Below are 15,871 nucleotides of genomic sequence, written 5' to 3' on the forward strand. Positions count from 1 at the left end.
GAGATATCTGCAAACAAAAGTTTCATGCTCACTAGCGCCGCCTAGTGGCAACATTTTGAATCAACTAGCTCGAAAAATGATAGTCCTTAACGTACTAAACAACTTTGCCAAAGACAACATCCTTCCAAATGGTCAGGATCCTGAAAAATCTGCAAAACAAAAGTAAAACTTTCATGCCCACTAGTGCCACCTAGCGGTCAAATTCCGAATTAAATGAGGTACCATCAGATAGCACTTCACCTCCAGAACAACTTTACTAAAGACCCCAAGTTTCTATATTATCTGGATTTCGAGATATAACGATTTCAAACTGTGGTTTCCTCGAACCGTATATAGTGCGTTCATTATTATGCGACTTCCATGTACGTTTATTGATTTTACCGTATTATAAAGGAACATACTGTAAATAAAAACTGTCGAGTATTGTTCTTAAGAAGATTCTTGAGGAATACATTTTGGTTTGGTGTCGATAGATATCTTTGTTGCAAAATGATAGCATATAAATCACAACTGTTGTACAAAGTACAACAGCGCGACAGCCCAAAGGTTAATCAAATAGGAGCGAATCGACAATTGTCACCTCATTTGACTCGTCTCACCTCACGCGCCGCGCAGATTAAGCACAATTGTGCATCTATCGAAAAAATATCAGTTACACAATTTTGAATGCTACCATTCTCAATGTGCACAAACCGCGAGCTCATAATTCAAAAGTCTATAACAGCGTCCTTACGGTCATCGGGGAAGAAAAGTAATGTTAGTTATACGACCATTGTTACTAGAGACCGATTATACCTTTGCATCTCAACATTTGTCATGGATAGGATATTGGGTTAGTATCATAAGGTAAGGATGTGGAGTTATCCATGATTGGTGATGCGATCCATGATATATTCACACCTAACCAGATTCTCGATATTACTCTATAACCGCATTGTACGTCATACTTCTGCTGTGTTCCCACAGGAGAAAGCGACACGATCAAAGGATCAAACACTTTTTTTGCTGTCCCTTCAAATTTCCATACATCGTGCTCTCCATAAGTCGATATTTCTATAACTCGATATCTCCACTAGTCGATGTTACGTGAGAGATAAATTTCTCTCCATAACTCGATATCTATTTCAATATCCTTCTTATTCGTTGAACCTAAAGTATAGTTCTATAGTATAGAAAGCTATAGGGAGGAGTCCCGTGTTTTTTTTTTCAAAATTTTAGATAATTTCAAAAAGGACTTGAGAAATAATTTTATTTCAAAATTTTGTTTCTTAATTGAGTAAAACGTTTTCAAATTGCTTTTTGCAGATCCTGCCATATGATTTTCAGAGCAGGATCGTGATCAAAGGATCAAACACTTTATTCAAATTATTGTTTTTATTCAAAATACAGTCGACTCTCCATAACTCAATACGCTCTATAACTCGATGGATTTTGCTGTCCCTTCAAATTTCCATACATCGTGCTCTCCATAAGTCGATATTTCTATAACTCGATATCTCCACTAGTCGATGTTACGTGAGAGATAAATTTCTCTCCATAACTCGATATCTATTTCAATATCCTTCTTATTCGTTGAACCTAAAGTATAGTTCTATAGTAAAGAAAGCTATAGGGAGGAGTCCCGTGTTTTTTTTTTTCAAAATTTTAGATAATTTCAAAAAGGACTTGAGAAATAATTTTATTTCAAAATTTTGTTTCTTAATTGAGTAAAACGTTTTCAAATTGCTTTATGCAGATCCTGCCATATGATTTTCAGAGCAGGATCGCGAAATTACCTACTCAGGTTTTTAAGACGGATCAAGAGTTTAAGATCATCGGATCAAGAATAAGATCGAAATCAAGATTTTCGAATTTCACTTCATATTTTGGTATTGCTTAAACCCCTGTCCTTTGGTTCAGAAAGGGGTATGGGCGCGTTCTGCCAACTCGGTCGAGGCAGATTTCTTGTGTGAACAAGTTACAACATGGACGTTCTGAAGTGCCAGAATGAAGTGTTGTGCTTGTGGGGAGCACTTGAAGATGGGATGGAAGGTCATTACTTCGCGTTCGTGCTTTACTCCTGCTTATCTTTAAAGTTATATACAATAACCGACCCTAAGTTTAACTATCTAAATTAACAATTGCAAATACAATAATCGTTCTGAGCTCACTAACATGTCGTCGCGTTAATTTTATCATAATGATCTTTTATCTACATCCGTCGAACCATTCTGAATGGCCGTTGTGAGAATATCACCAAGAACTTCTCACATGCAATAAAGCTGAATTGTCCTACTTTGAAACATTAAGGTTTTCGCTCTTTTGGATTAATTTTTTGTTGTTCGTCATCAGTATTGTTGAGATGTCCTAAATGCCGCACATGGCGTACAGTGATTATTGCCATGGAGTTTCTCGTAAGCTGCATGTGGATTGCTATCATGGGAATCCAAAGAGCGAATTTTGTATGATTTCATTGTAGGCCAATACAGCAATAAAGCATGTAACAATCACTAACATTTCTTCTCTCTTTATCCTTGTTTTCATATCTAACCCGCCATTACAACGAGAAAAAAATCCATCGGAGAGGAAAGACATGTAGCATATTGGCCGAGAAAAGATAAGTATCATGTTTTTATAAATATTCTTATTACTGATTGCAAGGTGAATCAGATTAATTAAATTTTTAACTTATAACAAACTTGTTCCACAGAGCTATGTACAAAACACCACCCAAAATCCCTCATTTCCCATATCCTTCGGCAAAACACTTCACTACCGCTATATGTATGACTGATTCATTTTCTTTTGACCTTGCATCATTCATACGTGTATTGGAAGTCAAGAGTAGAAGCAAAACTTAAAGAACCTTCTGGTCAAAGATGTTGCGTTGCCTACTTGCCAAACTCCAAAATTCCCTCGGTGTATTATGGACGATGTGAGTTTTCAAACTTATGCTGGAGACTTGGCCCCTGACTAGAGATGGTCGGGTCTCGGGTTTTCAAACCCGAAACCCGACCCGAACCCGAACCCGACGGGTTCGGGTTTGAAAATTTAAAATTTTTCGGGTTCGGTTTCGGGTCGGGTTTGAAGGTTACAAAATTATCGGGCACGGGTCGGGTTCGGGCTTGAAACAAGTCGGGTTTAGATCGGGTTTGGTGAGAATGGTGAACAGAGTAACAACCTAAAAGCTTCCCTATGCATCAAAAACGATGAATTTATCATCTTTCCAAACTCGGGTTCTATTCGGGTTTTTCTTAGAAAACTTTTTCGGGTTTCGGATCGGGTTCGGGTTTGAACAGGGAAAATTATTCGGGTTCGGGTCGGGTCCGGGTTTGCTTTTCAATTACAGTCTCGGGTTCGGGTCGGGTCCGGGTTTTAAGAAATAAAATAAGTCAGGTTCGGGTTTGAAAAATGTGAAACCCGACCATCTCTGCCCCTGACCCCCTTGTACATCAATAAAATAAAAAAAAAAAAAATATTTTGGTATTGCTTAAACAATGGGATTAGTTAGTTTCGAGAGCGTTGTCAATATCAAGTTTTGTTTTCAAAGACATTTTAACATCAAGATTACTATCGATGTATGTTTCATATGTATTCCAGTCGGCTCGTAAATAATTGAAAGTAAAGCTGATAGGGTTGAGAATTGCTACATGGGATATTTGAAATGTAAAAGGGACATGGTCAGAATCAAAATCAGCGTGAGTAATCAGTTGGCTACAGTCCGTTAAGACCAAATCAATCGTAGAAGGGTTTCTAGAAGAGGAACAACAAGAAGGGCTATCAGGGTATTGAATTAAGAAATATCTTGAAGAGCACTCATTAAATAAAATTCTGCCGTTTAAATGAGCGATGTTTCGCATCAAAGTCATCATTGACAACATTTTTGTCTTATTGCGAGTTAATTTCCGCTAGTCAGTTTGAAGCAAATTAACTTGCTGCCCAGTGCATTGAAAAAGGCAAAGGCAGCTATGCAAGTATATTTACCAAGCTGTGTTTCAACAGAAACACCCAATATTTCGAAAACTACAAATGATGAAAAAGTTCGCCTATGAATGATGATTGCCATTCCCCCACATGATCTATCCAGTCGATCACGATACACCCAATGAATCTAAAGAGATTCAACTTTTTTGTGTGTGAGTTTGGATCCAGGTTTCAAATAAGTTTCAGCATCAGAGGGAGACATGTTACTAGAAGTAGTTACATTTTCTGTTGGGATTTTCCATTGATTCAAGTTACCAGCGGCAGGGGTATTTCCATTTGATTTGAAACAATTAGAACAGTTAGCCAAAAAAAGAAAAGATTCGAACGGTTACCCGACGAAAGAAAATTAGCATGTGAGTGAGCATTAGACTGATGCAAATTTTGAAGTTTCTGCTCCCCTATGCTTAAACGATGTCAATTATGATAAAAATCATTCTCCCAAAATTTGAAGTGATTTGGAAGAAATTTGGTTGTGCACACGCCATTGAAAATTTATATGGAAATTACTATGGAAAAGGCAAACTTTTTGTGTTCAGTCCTCTAACTGCTCCCAATAATAATCTATGGAAAAGTGAACATACTCTTCTCATGTGAATTCTTCCCAGCTACAACTTTGCCGAAGACCACATTTTGATTGGACGTAAGGATAATTTGTTATCATTGATAACAAAGTCTAAATCATGCTGAGATGATCATTCAATTATAGCTGTTTGCGTTTGACGTGCAAATCCAGTCTAACTGAGCTTCAAATGCGGTAAGACAAAGTAACCAAAGGATATTTAGCAACCATGATGCATATCACCGCCAACCTAGCAAAGAAAATCAAGTTTTGACTTCGACTTAACGAGTTATCTAGTCGGGGGTTCTTTTTAAAAAATGACAAAACTGACTGCAACGCACACTGAACGATGAAAGAGATCTGAACCTCGTGTGCCGTTCCTATTTATTACACTAAAACTGCTTACTCTACACTTTCACACGTGGCGTGACATATGCCGACTGTTCTGATTGGCTTAATCTACCTAGCAGTGAGCCCTAACGATTTCCCTCTTTAGAAGAAAGGTCGTCCTCGACTTTCTCCGTTTTCGCCTATTGCGGGATGAACCTGGGATGCCTCGTTGTGTAGTTCATGCTGATGTCCTGCGTCGATTCGCCTGATGATGTATCCTCAACCTCGCGTTGGCCTTGTTGAATGATCACCGTTGCCTTTTTTGTCAAAAGTGTCTTGATAATGCAGCCTAGCGTGATTCCAATTAGGGTAAGGGTTGTAACCGATATCGATCCGAAAGATAGCCAGTGCAAAAAGTGGATCCTTGTCTGAATGCTCTCATTAGTTAAATTCAGATGTTGAATATGGTCACGATGCGTCATGTATCTGTAAATGTTCCAGAGGAATGCGATCCACTAGGTTAGTGCTATTTACCTTCAATCCGGTGGTCGGGATGAAAGTCTTGCTTGGGATATCCACGTTGATGTTGGTGAACCGCTCACCATCTAACGATATTGCGCATTTTGAAAATTGGATAAGATAAGACCCTTCCAATTTGTTATTATGCATGCTGCAGTTTGATTTGAGCGTGATGTCTGCTTCGTGAATGATGATTGTAGCATCGTTGATCCGTTTGATAATGTTTCGGCCATAGACTTTCTCCATGGGGCAGTGCGCTGAGGAGCCGCTCATCAATTTCTGGATGCATTTTTATGGAGACTCAAGCTGCGAAGATTGACAAATAAAGTGGTTTGCATATTGATCGCAGATTGACTTTGAACAATACGGAGTTGTTCCATTCAGGTAGAAGTTGGCGTCAAGTTGAACTCTAGTTCCGTTAGATATTACTGGTTCAACTTGGTAGAGAGTGTAAATTTCGTTTGTTACCTTCGGTACCCTTAATATATACTTTATGGATTCCCTGGTAGTTACCACGTATGCTCGAGCAATTTCAAGTACACTTTCCGCTGTGGCTACGTCGAGTCCTTGATCCTTCAAAAACTGTTGTGCTACAGCCAACTCGGTGAGGCTGATAAGTCTGCTGCTCGGGATGTTTACTCGTGCTAAGGTTATGGCTTCGCCAATTGTCTCGACTTGTTGGATCAGCTCATCTATATTGAAGAGTAGGTTGACCGAAGAAAATCCTTCGTTAAACTCTGTTGACAGGCTACTGAACTTGGAGATAAGGACGTTTATACTGTATGTTATGTTCCTAATCCTGCTATCCAACCCGGAATTAATCCTGATCTGGTTGTTTTCCTGGTCTATCATTGAATTTATAGTTGCATTAATTAGTCTAATATCATCGGCATCAGGACTTCCTGATATGTACTTCCAACCTTTCCCTAAGCTATCCCATCTTTTTACTCTTTTGTCTGATGATTGAATTTTTCTAAATGTAAGGGACAGTTTTTCAATTTTTGTTTTTATAATTGGACTTAATAATTTGTCATAGATAATTTTTTTCTGTGCTTCTGAATATAAATAATCAATAACTTGTTTTATAGGACCTAGTTCTATAGAATGCACAATTCTTAAATAGCTGTTACAAATTTTTGCTGTGCCGATAGGGAGTATAATGATGGGGTTCTGCCTGATGTCATGAATATAAATTTCTGCGTTTCCTAACGTCAGCAGGAGCAGTCTGTGAAAAAATAGAGTACAATGATTACGAAAAAATACAAAATTCGTTTTAAGTGTTTTTTATGGGTTTTTACATGGTTTCTGTCAGTTATTGTTTTTTCTGATTGATCAACAATTTCTGCAACTTTGTAGCGATGGTTTAAGAGTGATGGTTTTGCTTTGCACTTGGCGTAAACATTTTTATTTTGAATCGCTTTATACTCTTCCTCGTCTAAGCAGAGAATTTTGGAATTTTTGTGTTTTACATGTAATTCAATATTGTCTAGGGCTGTTTGAAGTTTCCTAGCTGTTTCTGATGCTATCTTAATTTTATCCAAAGAATTTGATGTGCCGTAAATTATGTCTCTTGGCGCCATCTTTGTAACAGAATGCTTTGATTCATTGTATAAGGCAACAACTAATTTCAAACCATCATATAAGAATAAACTACTAGTTTTATCTCGATTCGCTTGATACATTTCTATCAGTGTACTATGAAACCTTTCTACTACTCCATTGCTGTTGCTACAGCTGGCAAAATGCAAAGATATATTGAGATCGCTTAAGAATTTTGACATTGCGGGGTTCCGGAAGCTAGTTGCTTGATCACAAATTATTTGCTTTGGAATTCCAAAGGTAGAGAAGTATCTTGTTAATGTTTCAATAATCGTATCGGTTTGTTCGTTCTCAATTTTGTATAATTGAGCAAACTTTGAAAACGCATCTACTATCGTCAGAAATTTTTCTGTTTCTTTAACAAAGACATCCATGTAAACTGTATCGAAAGGTCGGTCATACATTCGACGGGTAATCGGAATTTTGAAAGGATGTCTCTCATACTTTGCGAGCCTGCAATCCTCGCAGTTTTTGAAGAAATCTTGTAGTTTTTTGAATAACCCGGGGAAAAAGACGGATTTACTAATATCGTCAAAAACAATTTTGCAACTTCGGTGGTTGAAGTTGTGACTTTTTCTTATGAATTCATCTTGTTTCCGTTGGTCAATAATGTCGGGTAGTTTGAGGTTGCAATATTCGATTTTCAGTTTATCTTGAAAATGTTTCGCTGCAACCTTTCTGCATTCCCTCGCCACCTCCAGTGGTGCGAATATTCCGTTAGTTGCAGTTGGGTTTACTTGTTCCTTGAGGATCCGAACAAGGCTTTCTTCATTATAATTTGGTTGATGATAGATATGTCGGGTGTAACCTGGAAAAATTTGAATCAGTAAATAAGGGCTTTTACGTTTGTTATCCGTAACTTTTAGAAAAATTTGATTTTTAAACCTGTTGACTGGGTGAATTCCATAGATCTTGTCCTGTGGGTAAACCTCACTTTCGTAGTTGTTGGCCTCCATCCTCGGTATCCTAGACAGTCCGTCTGCCACGACGTTCTGCTTCCCTTTCTTGTAAACAATGGAAAAATCGAATTGCTCTAGGTAAAGACGTTGTCGTGTAACCCTTCCTGTTGAATCTGTTAATTTAAGCTCTTTTGTAAGGGGCTCGTGATCCGTGTAAATGGTAAAACGTTTACCATATAGATACGGTCGAAAGGTTTTCGCAGCAAAGTAAATTGCCAATAATTCCTTTGCGGTAGCGGAGTAATTTTCCTCTGCCCTCGAAAGGGTTCTTGAAAGATAGGCAATAGGCCTTTCTTTTCCTTCGAACATCTGACTCAGCACAGCTCCAATGGCCACATTGGATGCGTCTGTCGTCAGGATAAAAGGTTCGTCATAGTTCGGATATGCCAGCAGAAGGTCTGTGGTCATGATCTCTTTTAACTTTTCGAACGCTGATTTATAATTTGTGGATAAATTGATATCCTTATGTTTACCGCGTAGCTGCTCCGTCATGGGTTTGGCAATGTGAGCGAACCTAGGAATAAATCTTCGGTAGTAGCTTACGGTGCCGAGGAATGACTTCAGCTCTTTCGGTGTTTTGGGAATTGGCCAGTTTTTCACGGCTTCTACTTTACGAGAATTTGGTCGAACACCCTCAGTAGTTACCATGTGACCAAGGAACTCGACTTCCTTTCTTAAAAATTCGCATTTATCACATTGAATTTAAAGATTGGCGTCTTGTAAAGTTGTAAGGACTTTAGAAATATCCTGGAGATGTGTTTCTAGATTAGTTGAGTAGATGATGATATCATCCATGTAAACGAAACAACGGATTCCTAAATGCTTTCGTAAGACGGAATCCATCAGCCTCTGGAATGTGGCTGGTGCGTTTTTAAGGCCAAAGGGCATACGAACAAATTCGTATTTCCCATGGTCTACGTTGAACGCAGTTTTAGGAATTTCTGCTGGGTCCACTTCTATTTGGTGGAAACCACTAGCCAGATCAATTACGCTGAAATACTGTGCTTTTCCAAGCCTGTCAAGTATCTCACTAACCTATCAGCAGGGGTTTTGGCATTCAGTTTTCTGTAGTCGATAACAATCCGGTACTTCTTTTTACTAGAGTTGTCGACCTTTTTTGGGACAACCCAGATGGGTGATGTCCACTGGGATGATGATTCCCGGAATCATTACCGTTATCCAAAAGTTTATCAATTTCCTTTTGCACTTCTTCGCGGAGGTGATAGGGATATTTATAAGCTTTTTGATGGATTGGAATATCGTCATCAGTTTTGATCGCATGTTTGACTTCATGCGTGAATGAAAGTTTTTGATTTTCTTGCAGGAAAATTCTTTGAAATTGTTTAAGAGTCTTAAAGCGAAGTTGCTTCTCTTCTTTATTCATGTGGTCAGAAGGAACATTAAAATTGAAACTACGTTTTTGTTGGTCTAATAGCATACCATCATTAATCAATGGTTCTACCATGTGGATCTTATCGGGTTTACTAGTGCCCAGATGTACCAAAGCTGAGTTATTAGCAGCGTGGTACATGCCTGGCTTGATACTCACTTCTGGTGTCAGATTTATTTCATTCTCTACCAAGAAATCTCCATTGCTTGTGGTGACTATGCTGCATACATTTTCAACACACGCATTGAAATTTAAGGCGGATAATGAATATTTTGACATGGGAAATGTTTTATCTTCAATAATCAAACAATTACTTCTGGTGTCAATTTTGGCACCCATTTTAGCCAAATTCTCATATCCAATTAGGCCGTCAAAAAATTTGTGAAATTTAAAAACGTAGTAGGTTAATTTTCCCGATTTGGAACATTCTGGAAATAAATTTGTTCTCACAAATTTATTAACAACGAATTTTCCATTCTTATTCGTGATAATAGCGGGGTTTGAAGTTTTCTGGAAAGCTTCAACATGAGAGGGATTTATGTACGACTTATTAGCGCCCGTGTCTATAAGGAAGTTCAACGTACCTTTAGACGTAAGCAATTTTATGTAGGGAATGAAATTCAAGTCCTCCTTTTTACCTTTCTGACCCTCTGAAAATTTACCTCACTCGCTTCGCCGCGATCATCATCATCCGACGTCAGCGCTGTCGTCGTTGTTGGTGTATCGTCTACTTCAGCAAATTGGTTATTGTCATCGGAGTCATCTACTTCATGCAACTCGGTGACGTTATTGTCAGTTTTTATTCTCCGGTATGGGGGTTTGCCCTGCGCTGGTTTTTCATTTGTCGGAGGCTTTGTATAAACTTTATTATGAGCATTGTAGCTAGTGGATTTAGCTTTGTCGAAACTTTTAGAAGGGCGGTATCGGGTTTCTGCATTCTGATTTATGCAGACAGATTGATATGCCGCCTCCAGGCTTTGGGGATTTGATTGGCGAATTATAGAGCCTAAAGGTTCGCCGATATTATCTAAATATTTTGCTATCGTTATCACGTCTAGCAATTGGTTTATGGAAAGGGGATTTGATTGTAAGTTTGATTTTAATTTTGTGTTTAATTCTTTAATGTCGTTAAAGAATTTTAGGTTAGTTTTGTCGCCTTTCTTGAGGTGGAAAAGAATTGACAGGTTGGTGGTGAGATCCTTCTGATCTCCGTAATTTTCAGTAAGTATCCTCTTGATACCTACAATAGTTTTTGGATTGCTGTTAGCACAAAGTATCGTGCGGGCTTCTCCTTTGATTTTATTTTTTATGGCCCTAATATAGTGGCCGTCGAAGGTGTCTGGTGCACCATTCTGTCCTTTGATTACGTAGTCATCGTAAATTTCATCAAGCTCTTCGAGCCACGCGGAGAGTTCTCTCCGGTTGCCAGTAAATTCTGACATGTTTTTGATGGGGTCAGGAATCACAAAGGGATTTACCTGATTGCCCTGTTGGAGCATTTGCAACCTAAGCTCATCTAGCTGAGACTTGAGCTGCTCAATCTCGCTCTGTCGCGTTTCAGGTATGTTGAGAAGAAATTTGAAAGATGAGTGAACAAAACTAATTTTTCAAGATATAACACAATTTCTAACAGGAACACCTTTAAAACACTATAGTAAAGCACTTAAACTGTGATATATGTTTTTTTTTATAGTTCACTCACCCGAAAATGATGATGGCCATGGAGATCGCCGTGGCGTGCTTCAGATCGGTTGGTTGATTCCACCAGTCTTATGTGTAACGTGATCCTCTGTAATGTCGCTGCCTGCTGAATGATGATCCAGTCTTATCCTGAGCGTGATTATGTTGGATGTCGCCGCTGCTGATGATGAATCAGTTCATGTCGTCCGTAGCACTTTTTTAAACACCACTTCGCGATAATCCTACCGGCTGCGCCACTTAACGAGTTATCTAGTCGGGGGTTCTTTTTAAAAAATGACAAAACTGACTGCAACGCACACTGAACGATGAAAGAGATCTGAACCTCGTGTGCCGTTCCTATTTATTACACTAAAACTGCTTACTCTACACCTTCACACGTGGCGTGACATATGCCGACTGTTCTGATTGGCTTAATCTACCTAGCAGTGAGCCCTAACGTCGCCTTCCTTGTTGAAAATCTTACCGCATTTGGTGTTCCCGCATTTGATATTTGCATTTCAAACGCACACAGCAATACTTTCAGAGCAACACTGCTTCTTCCCCATTAAACATTTGACAGTTCAACAGCCGAATAAAATTTGGTTCAAAATGGTTCAAAAATTGGTCGATTGTTGCACCGACGCTTATGGAAGTTTAACACAGCGATCAACTGACTAATCGCTAGATTAAATCAGGTGACCGAGGAAATCTGATGTTTAGTAGGTCAACTTGATTGGATTTTACTTAAAACACTGATTTATCCACCTATTTAGTAGGATTGCGTCGGCCCACCGTATTAAATCGGGTGATATTCGGCTGATCCCTGTGTTAATCTTCCATAAGCGTCGGTGCAACAATCGACCGATTTTTCAACCAATTTAGTCGGCTGTTGAACTGTCAAATGTTTAATGGGGTTTGCTGTAGAACATAGCAGCATGGATTACTTTGATCTATTCTACCCGCCAGGAGCACCACTGTTGCCTGCCGAGCAATTGGTGAAGCATGCAAAATGCAAACCCACTTTATGATTATGAATAGCAATTTATCCTGACGTCCAATCTAAATGTGGTCTTCGGCAAAGTTGTAGCTGAAAGTATTTCATATGAGTAGAGTTTGTTCATTTTTTCATAAAATATAATGACTACGAGATAGAGGGCTGATCACAAAAGGTTGGCGTTTTCCATAGAAATCTCCATATAAACTTCAAATAGCGTGTGCACAGTCAAATTTTTTTCGAATCACTTTAAACTTTGGGAGGATGCTAGTTACCGTAATAAAAATCGTTTGAGCATAGGGGAGCTAAAATTTCAAAATTTGCATCACTCTAGTGAGCATGATTATAATTTACCTGATAGACATGATTATTGAGCAAGCGATCGGTAACTGAAAATGAGAATTGTTGATGATGTTATCATTTATTCCAGCATAAGTATAATGTTGTTTGAAAACGCAATCTTATTTCAGGAATAAACCACCCTTCAACACACTGTGCACGCTACTCGACGTTTGATGTAGTAAGCTCTCTCACGAGGTTTTCTCGCGTATCCAGTTTCTACTTCTCATTCTTCGGGGAAACGCACAAGGATACTAAAGAGTGAACAAAAAGGCCACACAGCATTCGATGTGCGCCTCGGAGGTAGCTAACAGCAGTGTCCATTGCTTCACGTTGAACGTTCAAAATTAATTGAACCTTCCATTAGTTCGGTGTTAGTTAACTATTGATGATTTGGTTGGTCAGGAACTACACCTGCTCTATTTGTGGTTTGGTGAATCGGTTATAGGCAGATAATTCGAAATCGTGTATATTGCCGGACATCCATCGTACGGAGCATAATATATTGATATCTGTGAATGGAGAGAATATCTAGCAGAACTGGTTGACCCACCCAAAAGTGCATCTGTTGGAATAGGAAAATTAAGTGTATCTCAATATTACTGCCAATTTTCCCGAAGAGTGGATCAGATATACATATATTGATAATTTGCATTTTTTTTAACCAATTTAGGCCGCTCCTTCACCAGGGCAATGTCTTTTTTGCCAAATTTTCTCAGACCAAGGGAAAACGCGCCATATATTTATGCCACATTGTCTCTTTCCTTCCTCTCCCATCTAGGGAATGCATTTTTCAATGAATGTTTGCGAGAGAGCAAGGATTGGGATGCTGCGATTTTCTTCTCTCAAGGATAGCATCGCCCAACTACGATTTCGTTTTCAACCTCATGAATGAGCTGAGATTGTGTACTGGGGATTCAACAAAACATGTTCGAACCATTGTGTGCGTAAACTATTACTGGAAAATTTTCTAATTTGATTACATTTGGATGCGTTCGCAGTAGCAGTACGCATTCATTTTTATAATTATGGGGATACACAAATTTCGATGGGATTAGTGTGAATGCATTGCAACATTGCGATGCGTGAAATCCACTCAATGCGTAATTTTAACATAAGTTATGTATGCGTAAAGCAGTTCAAACTTTCAAACCATTTTTAAGACTCGTTATTTTTTCGCCTAATGTTGAACAGCCCGTGCTTTTCTTATGGAGTGTTCATCAATTGGCGAGAAATTGAACCGTTCAACAATTGGCGACCTACCCTACGTTTACAAAAGGATGAAACTCTAATTAGGATACTGTAAACTGTTCATAATCAGTTCCTCGGTTCCAATTTGTTGGATTACATATGCATATGGAACAATTGAACGTTTATGTGCAGTAAAATGAGCCAAATCGGATCCATAACAATTTAAATATCCGCATTTTTTTTTTTATTTTGGTAATATTCTGTATTGAAAACAACAACAAAAAATATTGTTCCCGGCTAACAATTTTATTTGTTGAATTCAAAAATGGAATATAAATTTAGCAAACAATATTGTTGTTTCAAAAAATCATTTGTAGATGCAAATAAAAAATATATTATTGTATTAACAATAATTTTATTTGAACTGAAAATTTTCGTTCAGAATCTAAAAATGTTTGCTTTGCTGATTATGTTAAATATCTTTGATTCTCACAAATTCAATTTACAAACATTGTGTTTTAGCAAGTAAATTCTTTATTAAAGATTTTATATATTTCCATAATATCTGCCTTCTTCCGATATTGATCAAGGAAGATTTAATATAGCACTTCTGAAGTGTTTCTTTGCTGTGGTGAAGTAGAGAAGTTTTTTTTTGTATTCCTGAAACGGACTAAGTTAAAATCAAATATGAGAAGTAATGCCACAGTAGGGAGCCAGATCTTATTATTGACACTTTAAATTCAGGGTTGTTAACGTTAATCAACGATTAACGCCGTTTCGTTAATTCGTTAACGTTAACCTGTAGCGGTTACCGAAACTTACGTTGATTGCGTTGAATTACGATTTAACGATAACTTTAACGTACATCGTTGATTTAACGTCAACGATTTCGTTATTTCTTACGTTAACGATTTGGAAATTCTAATATTTAAAAAAATAACTGCTTGTCTTATTCGATAGATTTATTAATAAGTAATTATAAAAAAAGAACAGAAAATGATTCAGTCTACATAATGATAACAAGTGAACAATTAATTACTTATTATTTATTATTTATTATTTATTACTTTCGTGACGCTTTTTCTATGAAAACTTCAATTTTGTTTGTATGAGCCATAGCATTTGAGCATACCCTTTCCTTCGTTATGTGGTTTGTGGTGCGATTAGTTTTTAGATTAGCACCCTAGAAAATGTAAATAAGTAGGAATAGTTTGCTCAACTTAACAAAACACAATGGAACAAATAAGCGTGAACCAAAATTGTCAAATGATGTAGAATTTTTGCCCTTTGGACCGGTAAGTAAATAAGTAGGAATAGTTTGCTCAACTTAACAAAACACAATGGAACAAATAAGCGTGAACCAAAATTGTCAAATGATGTAGAATTTTTGCCCTTTGAACCGGTAAGACTAGTATAAGTTTTAAACGTTTATTAATTGTATTTGAATAAAAATCAACAGTGTTTTTGCGTGGGAAATGCCTGTCTGGTGTCATGATTGCGACATTGATTGCTCCCAGTTACCACTTGTCCAGGTAAATTTACGAACTAAGCCTTAAAACTGTAGTCAACACCTTTATAGGGATCACGTTCGCATCTCTGAAGTACTATCCATTAGGGCCAGCGCTGGGTTCGTCCTGAGACATTGATTTTTCATGTTCAGACCTAGGACCCACAGCTGGAGAAAGTTCTTTATTTTGGTGTATCCCTTCCGAGTCATGGAATCTCCATACCGGTTTGCCATCCCATGCATTCGTGAAATTTGTGAGCTTCAGGCACCATATACTGCACCGCTTTCATGTTTTTGGTTCCTTCCTCTTGACGTAGATTTCGAGATAGAACCGTAGATCTCGTTGACTTCAATGGAAATGTCGTGTCTTGAAATCAATTTTCAATTTCCAATGGATCAGCAAACAGGCTTGAATAGATGGAAACTTGAAGACCGTCCATACGTGCCGCTCCTTTGATGACGAATGGTAATAGTTGATCAAAATGACAACCTTTTCTTGCGAACTATTTTTTCATGTTCCTTGGATACGGCGTTTGCGTAGATACAACTTGTTTATCGGTCAAACAAAATTTTCAAAGCAGCTCAAATACCTAATCAACGACTAGGTTAGCGATGTCCGTTGACGTTAATTTAACGCAACCCGTTAACGTTGACGTTAACAACCTAGAAAATTAACGCAACGGCGTTGACGTTGACTCACAACAAAATTAACGTTAACGGCGTTAACCGTTGATTAACGTTAACAACCCTGTTTAAATTCACTTCGACATCGTTCTTTTTTGAGAGATGTACACCCGATTCTGTTTTTGCACGGGGGATGCGTACCGTGCAAAAAAAGTTT

The 15,871-nt window shown here is 38.0% G+C and overlaps 2 protein-coding genes across 9 annotated transcripts in view; one reads left to right on the forward strand and one right to left on the reverse strand.

The window, feature by feature from the left end:
• Positions 1-5,526: 5,526 nt before the first annotated feature.
• LOC110676413 lies at positions 5,527-11,417 on the reverse strand. Its single transcript, XM_021844208.1, has 2 exons — positions 11,022-11,417; positions 5,527-6,596 (listed from the first exon to the last, which is right to left on the reverse strand). The coding sequence occupies exons 1-2, from the start codon at positions 11,039-11,041 to the stop codon at positions 5,663-5,665; spliced, it is 954 nt and encodes a 317-aa protein (XP_021699900.1). The 5' UTR covers positions 11,042-11,417; the 3' UTR covers positions 5,527-5,662.
• Positions 11,418-12,614: 1,197 nt separating this feature from the next.
• LOC5574644 (cytochrome b561) overlaps positions 12,615-15,871 on the forward strand; it is a 74,932-nt gene continuing 71,675 nt past the window's right edge. For 3 of the 8 annotated variants that reach the window (XR_002500358.1, XR_002500357.1, XM_021844209.1), the window contains exon 1: positions 12,615-12,920. The gene's annotated coding sequence lies outside the window, so the exon portion shown is untranslated. The remainder of the gene's footprint in view (positions 12,921-15,871) is intronic. The other 5 variants (XM_021844210.1, XM_021844212.1, XM_021844213.1 and 2 more) reach the window with 5 other exon arrangements.

The sequence above is a fragment of the Aedes aegypti genome, chromosome 2, assembly GCF_002204515.2.
Source record: "Aedes aegypti strain LVP_AGWG chromosome 2, AaegL5.0 Primary Assembly, whole genome shotgun sequence".
Lineage (NCBI taxonomy): Eukaryota > Metazoa > Arthropoda > Insecta > Diptera > Culicidae > Aedes > Aedes aegypti.

Excerpts from the sequence above, each read along its gene's own strand:
- LOC110676413 (XM_021844208.1), bottom strand. The coding sequence starts at position 11,041 with ATGGCCATCATCATTTTCGG. Across the intron at positions 6,597-11,021 it reads ATGGCCATCATCATTTTCGG|ACTGCTCCTGCTGACGTTAG; the intron begins GTGAGTGAACTA and ends ATTTTTTCACAG.